The following is a 10389-nucleotide window of genomic DNA, read 5'->3' as shown; positions in this document are numbered from 1 at the left end:
ACTTAGAATTGCATTTGAATTTGAATATTGTCTGAAAGAATGCATGCAAAAGTGGAACATGCAATTGCAATCTCATATTGCATTAGCATTTGAATTAAGTCTACTATATGGGTCATTTTTTTTATACGGTGCCTTTTCCGTCCCCAGTACTAAATCATGTTGTATTTTGTCTAAATTTGGACAAATACTAATTCCATTAGGTTTTTCATGTATAGTCAATTGTTATTTATTATGAATACAATGATATGGGCTTCTAAGTTGTTGTTTTCTACATTTTAAAAGCTTTGGTTAAAGATGTAAATTTGATTTTGCATGGGATTTGGGATGTCCCCAGTGTTGTTCATTAAACTTCAATCCCAAAAATAACTATTAAAAACATATACATTTCCAAATATGTTATTATTATTTCATGTTCCTGATCAATATCTATTGAAATCAAATATAGTTTTTATCCATTTTAAAAATAAAAAAAAATGTACAAAAAATTAAGGGTTTGCTTACAATATTGCTTGTGTCTGTGATCACTGTCCACCCTGTTATGCTGTGTTAATGTCCCTTTTAAAAGAAAACCATATTTCTCAATCACATCACTCTCATGAGGTGACATCACATCAGTGGAGGGGATTTCAAATGTTGTAAGCTGTGTGATTTTCTACCTCTTTTACCATCTGATTTTTATGTTTTTATCCAGTGAGTTTAATGTGGTTGACCATAACGTGTCCACCCTGTTATGCCTAAATATTGAGGAGATCAATAACATTTAATAATTTCAAAAAAAGTATTTAGTGCAAATTAGATTCCTCATCAAGTATTCATGGCCATTCTAGGCATTATGCTAACACAGGCAGGCTAAAGGCTAACTTTAACTCAAAATGTCCACCCTGTTAGTGTCCACCCTGTTAGTGTCTTACTCTGTTCTGGAGACACTCGCCCTATTCAACTACAGAGGGTATTCTAAATAAAATAAAATGTAGGTGCCTGAGCTCGACCACTATGTTTTTGTGCAAGCTAGATATGTCCTTTATATAATAGAACATTAAAATATAGATAAATCAACCATTTATTTTTCACAAGTTATGGAGTCCAAATGGCACCGTATTTAAAAAATGACCCATATGCTTCCATAGTTTTGCACACCAGCCACAGCCACTGGCATTGCAGTTTTCCCACTTGTCACCACGGTGTAACACCGCTGTAAAACACATATTTTTTCCCTAGGACCAGTAGATGGTGTTGTGTTATTTCCCTTTAAAAAAACGTCCCTCCTTCTCTCAGTAAAGTTGTGATCATCATGCTGCTGTGTGTCTGGTGGTGTTAAACATGGCGACCAGCTCCGAGCGCAGCCCCCCTCCCTTCCCCGACTCAGAGGACCAGGACCCGGAGGACCACCACGGACACGACCACAGCGATGAAGAAGACGGAGAGGACATCTTCCTCGGAGCAGTGAGTGTTTATGTGCTTTCACTGTATTATGAAGAACTATCCGCTACCCCCGAGTTGAGCTAACTTGCTAATATAGCCAACTATGAAAGCAGGGCCTGTGAAAGCCTCGGTCTGTGTGTGTCTCAGGGGTTAGTTACCTCACCTAGCTAGCCTAACTATGCCTGGGTCTGTCTGTCTACACGCATGCTAACACTAGGAGGTTTCCACTGTTCACACGACGTCCAAAACAAGGCCTAACAAAGTTAGTGCAAGGTAAGCTAACCAAAGTTATAATGCTGCCAGGTTCCTCGACTTGGCTATTATCTTGGAGTTGAACAGCTAACAGACCCGAGCAGGACAAGGTAATGACACCTTAGCTGTGCCTGGAGATGTTTACAACAAACTACGGATGTTTTATAGTTTTATTATCACACGTCATTGTCATAATAAGTGGACGCTAAGATAGGTGTGATGAAGGCTTAGGTAGGTAGGTAGGCGTTGTTTGTTTGTTGCACTTTGCTACTCTGTTGTTTGTCAACACTGTCAGTAGAAGTTGACGTCTCGTACGTGGGGGGCGAAATCACCCAATGACAGCAGCTTTCACCTGTCAACAACAACAACAACAACAACAACAACAACAACAAGTGCAGCTGGTGCAGTGACCATGCTATACCTGCGAAGCCCCTGCACTGGATTCACAGAGAATTGCAAGGCTTAGAAACTTGATTGCATTTTAATTTGTATTACACATGTTAGAACAATCCCCCCAGCCCCAAATCTCTGTCTCTTACTGCCCCATTTTAGCGCTGTCAGCTAATCTTCTCCCATTGAGTGAAGTGCACATTTTGCACTATGCATTATGCATGCCTAGGGGAAGTTCAGGAGAAGGAGCCCAGCCCCTCAAGTCATGTGAGTCTCAGATGGTGACCACATGGTCAGAACCAGGATGTGTGGCCACTGATCAACAACTCACGTTGAACTTGAGATTTTGCTCTGTGTTTGTAGACCTGAGTGTGTTATGTCTGATACTCTCATGGATTTCCTTATGCAGGTAATTATAATCTTAAGTGCAATTGTTTTCTGATTTGCAACAATTTTACATGGAAGTAGCACTCAATGTCCATACTTAATATATAATCTCCTAGCTATCATAGAATGACAAACTCTGTGACATAAACTCATCACCTGAGCCTAGAAGTTGGTATGCTTAGGTTACGATACACAGGGAAAGCTCATCCGAGATACTCTTGTTTCTGCATGGAAATATGGAGCACAGGTGACATTTTGCAGACTTCATTTTGGCATTAGATTAGATTAGATTCAACTTTGTCATTGCAGAGTACAAAGTACTCTTTGCAGAGTGCAAAGCACCAGACAACGAAATGCAGTGGACATCAGGAAAATAAGTATGATTGCATTCTATACTTTTGCTTGATCTGAGTGGAGAAATGTATATCTAAGCAGCAAGTGTTTATATCTTATAAGTGCTGTTGTGTCAATTGGGGGTGCTCGGACGCTGCCCCACCAAGCATGGAATAAGATAAGAATAATAATAGTAAAAATGAACAAAATCAAACAAAAAAACAAACAAAGAAAATAGTTTACAGAAATAAATATTCAGCGTTGTAAACAGCAGAATAATATTTATATTAGGTCTATTATTACTGTTAGAACAGTATAATGTAGTAGAACATTATTAGTGGGCTTGCTTCAGCAAATGTCAGTTTTATTAAATTAGTAGAACATTTTAAACGTACCATTCTTACCACTGCAGCATGTGTACTTATATTAACTGAACCACACTGGGTAGGTGCTTGGCTTGTATTACAGTTGAGCTGAATGCTTGCAAGCTAACATAAGCCCCACATACAAGCCACGTGAAAGAATGGTAAAAGGTACAGTAGGTCACTCTAACATATTAATTTGTCAAGGGCGGCAGAGCGACAACGTTTAACATGGCAGCAGTAGTGGGTTTACTGGCCATTTTCACACATTTTTGAGGAGCATTACACCTTGGCAAAACTGCTTAGATTTTTTTCTCTTTGAATCCAGGCAATATCTTTAGTGAGTGCTAGTTGTTTTAAGAAACGTGGGTCTTTTAACTTTACCATTTTACGTATCATATTTCCCTCGAGTAATTTTTGTCATTATAAACTAGTATAATTATTGAACAGATTCATGCTTTCACGTGTGATAAATCGGCAATTTCATAAAATGCTAATGGTGAAATGAATGTGGAAATCTGTTCACACGCTCCTCACCATAGCCCCGGCCCAAATGTGTGTAGACCATCAGGCACCTCCCTAACGTGCACACCCATTGTTGAATAGTGAAATCCTGAGTGGCCATGACAATGTTATACCTCATCACATGACTCAAAAGAGACAATTTTCACTCCTGAAACTTCGCTGAAGGAAAATATAAAAATGTCTTAGATCAATGCATTTTGCTCTTGAGAGTTTGGGTTCTGCACTTGTAAATGCTGCCCTCAAATTGTAAAATGTTACCGCTCTCGAAACATTTTGTGGAGTAAAATGTAGCTTTTTTTCTGATTGAACAATATCCATGATAACTTAAAATGCTGGACTGTCTTCCTTTTCTTCAGGACGACCCCTTAGAGGCCAAGATGGATCCTCCTTTGCCAGCCAATGACATCCCAACCAAACCACAGAGAGACATATTTAGTGAGCCTCCCCCTGATATCTTCAGTGACCCGTTAAGTGACCTTCTTGGCCAAACTAAAAGTGATGTCACCAATCATCCAGCCAAAGAAATTGTCACTGAGCCCACAAATGTCACAGAGGTAACAAGTGACCTGATCGAAGTGGCAAGTGACAACCAGGAAGTGGCAACTGACATTGCTGAAGCCCTGATAGACATAACAGAAACGCCAACTGACATCACGAAGGCAGTAAGTGACATTGCTGAAGCTCCAAAAGACATCTTTGAAGACTCAACTGACATCATGGAAGCAGCCAGTAACATTGCAGAAGTGCCAGCAGACATCATTAAAGAGCCACCCGTTGTCATGGAACCAGCAAGTAACATTGAGGAAGTGCCAGAAGAGCCACCTGTCGTCATGGAAGCAGCAAGTGACATTGCGGAAGAGCCAGAAGACATCATTAAAGAGCCACCTGTCGTCATGGAAGCAGCTAGTAGTAACATTGTGGAAGTGCCAGAAGACGAGCCACCTGTCGTCATGGAAGCAGCAAGTGACATTGTGGAAGTGCCAGAAGACATTAAAGAGCCACCTGTCGTCATGGAAGCAGCAAATGACATCATGGAACCAGCAAGTAACACTGCTGAAGAGCCAGAAGACATAATTAAAGAGCCACCTGTCGTCATGGAAGCAGCAAGTGACATTGTCGAAGTGCCATTAGACGCAATTAAAGAGCCGAATACCATCACAGAACCACCAGGTGATCTCTTCAGTGAACCATTAAACGCAAATAACGAACCAGAAAGTGACATTGAGCCGCACAACGAGGCATCTAGCGCACCGATGATGATTGACATCCTCAGTGAACCCTTAACGAATGACATTAAGGAGCCCCCTAAAACTGACGTCATCATCGACCCGTTGGCTGACCTCCTCAACGACACTCCACTTAGTGATGTCAAAGCACCGGTTGCGGACATAACCAGCAAGCCATCGAGGGACCTGTTTGAGGATGAACCGAGCGACCTATTCAGAGAACTGCCACAGAGCAGCACTGCCAAGCAACAGCAAACCAACCTCTTCAACGAAGCTGACGACGAGGATCTCTTCAGCGAACCGTTGACTAGCGCCCCGAGCAAATCTCAAACAAATGTTCTTTTCGAGGAACAGAGTGATCTGTTTGGGAACGCCAAAGGTGACAGTGTCCGCGGGCCTCTGAGTGATAATTATACTGAGGACCCCACGGACATCTTCACAGAGGAAGCCCTCACCACTGTTCCCAGTGCTGTCACCACCAGCAGTGTCAACCCCAAGACCAACGGAGTCCACTCCGATGAGGAACCGGATATATTTGCAGGTACTGTAGGAATGGCAGTTGTTTACAGGTTGTTTTATTGTGTTGTGTATGTAGGGATGCACCGATACCAGTACTCGTATTCGTACCCGATACTGTGCTCATGTACGCATACTACTACTCAAATACACCCGCTCCCGATACCACTTTACGGCCACGTAACGTAACCTTTCGCAGCAGGTAGGCAGAGGAGGCAATGTCAACAGTTTGGAGATATTTTAGGATAAGCGATGACGACAATAAAAGTGGAGCAGACTGCAAACTGCTTTGTTCTCCGGTGAGTGTTAGTGATACATGATGGCTTGTAAACAAACTTACGTTTTAAGATTGTTCAAAAGGAAGGACTGTGTGATCATCTAGTTGTGTGTAGTTATGTGTTTTTAGCATGTTCAGGTTCTATCAGCAAGTTGGCTAGCTACTAGCTAGCTACCAACGCGATGGTAGGAAACGATAATGAAAAAGCATATCTTCTTCAACTATTTTCTGATTTCAATGTATGACACATCATTTTAAAGCTTACAATTTGCACTTTTCATAATCTGTAAAATCCTTGCCGGCTTGGGGACCAAAACACCAGACCCTGTCACATATTTAAATCGCTACAGTCAGAAAGTGAGGAACAGCTGATGAAAATAAAAAATAATCAAATAAAGTCATTTGAACTATAATTATTAATTATAGATTATTATTATAATTATGATTTATATATGTATTAGTATCGGCAAGTACCCAAATGTAAGTCTGAGAAAAAAGGGGTATCGGTGCATTCCTAGTTTCATGTCATGCTGTGTTACATGTGGAAACACGACATTCTGCTACAAATGTGATCAAAATGTTTACTGTTTAACTGTTGAACTGGAGACCATATTTACTGTGTCAATGTCGACAAAAGAGTAATATTTCTTTGCTCCACACTTTTTGGTCAGAGTGGACCAAAGATCATACACATAAGTGTGTGTGTGTGTGTGTGTGTGTGTGTGTGTGTGTGTGTGTGTGTGTGTGTGTGTGTGTGTGTGTGTGTACATAGTTGGAGCTGATAAGAAGACTGCTGTCTCAGCGTTGTGCTTTAGGAAGTGAAAAGCTGAAGTAGGAGTGTCCTCCACTGTCCCCATTAATATACGGGGGCACAGAGGAGAACCTTCCTGGGAAAAGTGCTGATAGACAAGAATGCTGCACACACACACTCACTCTCTTTTGCTTTCAGGTCTTCTCAAATGGCTCTTGCAATGCCCTTTTCCCTGCGATCCATTGTCTTGTCTTATTTGACTTTTAACTGTCTTTTTTACAGACTCTGGTCCCCATGATCTGGACGATATGATAAGAGTGGAAGAGAAATGCTTTTGCCCTGTAGCCTAAGAGACAGTCCCCCTGTAGCCTCTATAAACTGTAGACTGTCTGTCTGACAGAGACAGTCCCTCTGTTGTTAGCAAAAGCTCCAAGGCCTTTGAGCGACCTGGCGGGCCGCTCAGATTAGGATGAAATGCCTCATCTAGGCTGGGACTGATATTAGATATTATCTAATTATATTTGGAGCATATCATGATATTGTTGTATTCCAGAAAGGTCTTAAAACTCCACAGATTGTTTCCTAGCAGTGACAACGTGTCTCTTTGTTTCACCTGATTATTTACAATACTAATAACTTAATAATACGGCAATACTAGCACTAGCACAAATAGGTGATGGTTTAATGCATAATCTGCATAGTCACCGTGGATGCGTTGTTTTGTTATTTTGCCATTGCAAAAAACTGTCTGCCACATGAGAGGCAGATGATGTCATTGTTCTGTTGCTCCTGCAATCTGGTTTTTCAATCTGGACATCCCAAGGCAGAGTTCTCAATAGTCAATAGTTCACTAAGGTGTTATAGCTGAGCAAGCCAGAGAAATGTACACTGACACACTGTAGTACACTCTCACACTGTAGTACACTCTCACACTGTAGGACACTGACACACTGTAGTACACTGACACACTGTAGGACACTGACACACTGTAGGACACTGACACACTGTAGTACACTGACACACTGTAGGACACTGACACACTGTAGTACACTCTCACACTGTAGGACACTGACACACTGTAGGACACTGACACACTGTAGTACACTCTCACACTGTAGGACACTGACACACTGTAGGACACTGACACACTGTAGTACACTCTCACACTGTAGGACACTGACACACTGTAGGACACTGACACACTGTAGGACACTGACACACTGTAGGACACTGACACACTGTAGTACACTCTCACACTGTAGGACACTGACACACTGTAGGACACTGACACACTGACACACTGTAGGACACTGACACACTGTAGGACACTGACACACTGTAGTACACTGACACACTGTAGGACACTGACACACTGTAGGACACTGACACACTGTAGTACACTCTCACACTGTAGGACACTGACACACTGTAGGACACTGACACACTGACACACTGTAGGACACTGACACACTGTAGGACACTGACACACTGTAGTACACTCTCACACTGTAGGACACTGACACACTGTAGGACACTGACACACTGACACACTGTAGGACACTGACACACTGTAGTACACTCTCACACTGTAGGACACTGACACACTGTAGGACACTGACACACTGTAGGACACTGACACACTGTAGGACACTGACACACTGTAGTACACTGACACTACAACTACATTTGGTTTGTCAGTCCTCTTTTAGCGACAACAATCTGACTACTGGGAGTTGATGCACAGTCGCCATCTCTGCAGAGATCTGTTACACACCCGTAGAACCAGTTACTGTACAGTCAATTACTTTCGGTTGTCAAGCCAACAGTTGGAAGTCTAAGTGGCCGAGTCACTCAACCAATATGCAATTACTTCCTGATTTCAGCACACCATGTCACGCACTTTGCAGGTGTTAATCGCTTTTTGTGTCTCTCAGGATTGACAACCAGATCCTCCTTCTGACCTATAAAGCGCTACTCCAACTCCAACTGATTTTCATAAACACACCTCCATTACAGATACTGTCCCTATGGCAACACAAACGGGTTGATTCTGTCGCTTTGGGGCCCAGCTGCAAATAGAAGCTGTGATAGTGTGTTATTAATCGTTATGTTTTGGACGTGCACAATGTTCATCATTGTATGTTTCTCTCCCCTTCTCTTTTTCCTCTCCCTCTCACTTTTTTGTCCCCCCTCTGTCGTTCTCAGAAGCCACTGTGGAGCTGTCTCTGGACAGTCCGCGGGTCGACAGGAAAAAGAAGGAGGCGGCCAAGCCCTCCGCCTCCGCCCCCTCCCTCTCTGTCACACCCAGCGTCTCCAAACCACAGCCCAAAACCTTGGAGGAGGTACAGAACACTGGCTGTCTTAACCGTAGTTGGTCACATCACTCTCACATACTGCATTATGTCAGCCAGGGTCGTCAATCAGTTGGTACGATCTTTACGATGTTTGCATGCAAATAGGCACTGCAGAGGTTCCGGAACACGCACTGCCACAGTGATATCGGCACAGTAACAGACACTGTTTTGGTGGGCTGATATAAAATGCTATCTTTGGTCGCGAGCACAAGGTCCTGAGTTTACCTCAGGTCAATCAGGCAGCACGAGAACTGAGTTACTAGTGTCATGCTTGTCCGTGTCACAGGCCGTGTCCATAACTCTAGATGCTTATCCGTGTTGAAGGCCGTGTCCATAACTCTGGGCATTTTGTTTGAATTTGTGGACTTTGGATACTCTGATAATGACCATTGACTGAATTACTGTTTTGTCTTAACTATAGTTGGAGGAGGAGGAGAGCGAAGACAAATTTGAGCTGAATATCTCAATTACCAACCCAGAGAAAGTCGGTGAGTTATTTTGTTACCTTTCCTATACGTCTATAATATATTATATATATAGAGAGAGAGAGAGAATATGCCATTCTGCTGACACTTATCCAAAGTGACTTACATTGCAGTGAGTGCATACATTTTTCAGTATATATGGTCCCAGCGGGAATCAAACCCACAACCTAAGCATTGTTAGCGCCATGTTCTACCAACTGAGCCACAGTGGACAAAGATGAAACATGAATCTCTTACTCTAAAAATGTTATCCTCATGTTTTTATTTTTGATATCAATGATACATTTGAGAATGATCACACGAACACAGCAACAACAAACTTTATTTGTAGCACCTTTCACACAAGGTTGTCGCTTTAAGAGTCAGCACTGTCATTTACATTTTTGGCATTTTAGCAGACGCCTTTATCCAAAGCGACTTACAGTAGTACAAAGTAAGTGAATCATCTATCCACCAGCCATAGCAGCATCACTTCATTCTGAAAATAAGTAACTAATGCTTTTTCACCTCAACCAATAACCATAAACCCGCCAGCAGCATAGATCGCCACCATAGGTGCATCAAATAGTCCAAAGTGTATTCCTGCCCTCAGTCATCTGACCTGAACTGAAGTGATGGGACAGTCCAGCAGTATGGACAGGATGGTGTAAATGGTGGCAGCACAGTTAATTCAGGGTTCCCACACCTTCTGAAACATCAATTTCAAGCACCTTTCAAGGACTTTCAAGACTCAATTCCCTCAAATTCAAGGACCCAACACGGCATAGTTTGAGACAGATGTAGATGAGAATTTATATAATAGGAACTATCCGCTCACAGACAACAATTAAAAAGAGAGGCTTGAATGTGTGAACACTAGATGGTCTCTTGCCTTCTCTACCACAGCACAGCAAAACAATATATTGTGAAATATGTGTAAAGTTAAGCAATACAGAGACTTATTTACTAGTTGACGAGCTAATATATATATTTTTATTATATAGGCTATATATATAAGAGAGAGGGAGGGGAATTCAAGCACTTTCAATGACCCATGTCTATTTTCAAAAACTTTTAAGACCTTGATTTGTTTTTCTCAAATTCACAAACGTTCAAGGATTTCAAGGACC

General features: G+C 42.0%; 1 protein-coding gene across 1 annotated transcript in view; it reads left to right on the top strand.

Moving 5' to 3' along the window:
• Positions 1 to 1319: 1319 nt before the first annotated feature.
• snx1a (sorting nexin 1a) overlaps positions 1320 to 10389 on the top strand; it is a 20367-nt gene continuing 11297 nt past the window's right edge. Inside the window, exons 1-4 of the mRNA XM_080545307.1 lie at positions 1320 to 1443; positions 4028 to 5438; positions 8647 to 8783; positions 9217 to 9283. Of these exons, the coding sequence (XP_080401433.1) occupies positions 1321 to 1443; positions 4028 to 5438; positions 8647 to 8783; positions 9217 to 9283 (1738 nt within the window). The 5' untranslated portion in view covers position 1320. The remainder of the gene's footprint in view (positions 1444 to 4027; positions 5439 to 8646; positions 8784 to 9216; positions 9284 to 10389) is intronic.

Source organism: Nansenia antarctica (genome assembly GCF_963989245.1).
Source record: "Nansenia antarctica genome assembly, chromosome: 14".
Classification (NCBI taxonomy): domain Eukaryota; kingdom Metazoa; phylum Chordata; class Actinopteri; order Argentiniformes; family Microstomatidae; genus Nansenia; species Nansenia antarctica.
The sequence above is the reverse complement of the archived record's forward strand: the minus strand, read 5'-3'. Positions and strand labels throughout refer to the sequence as shown.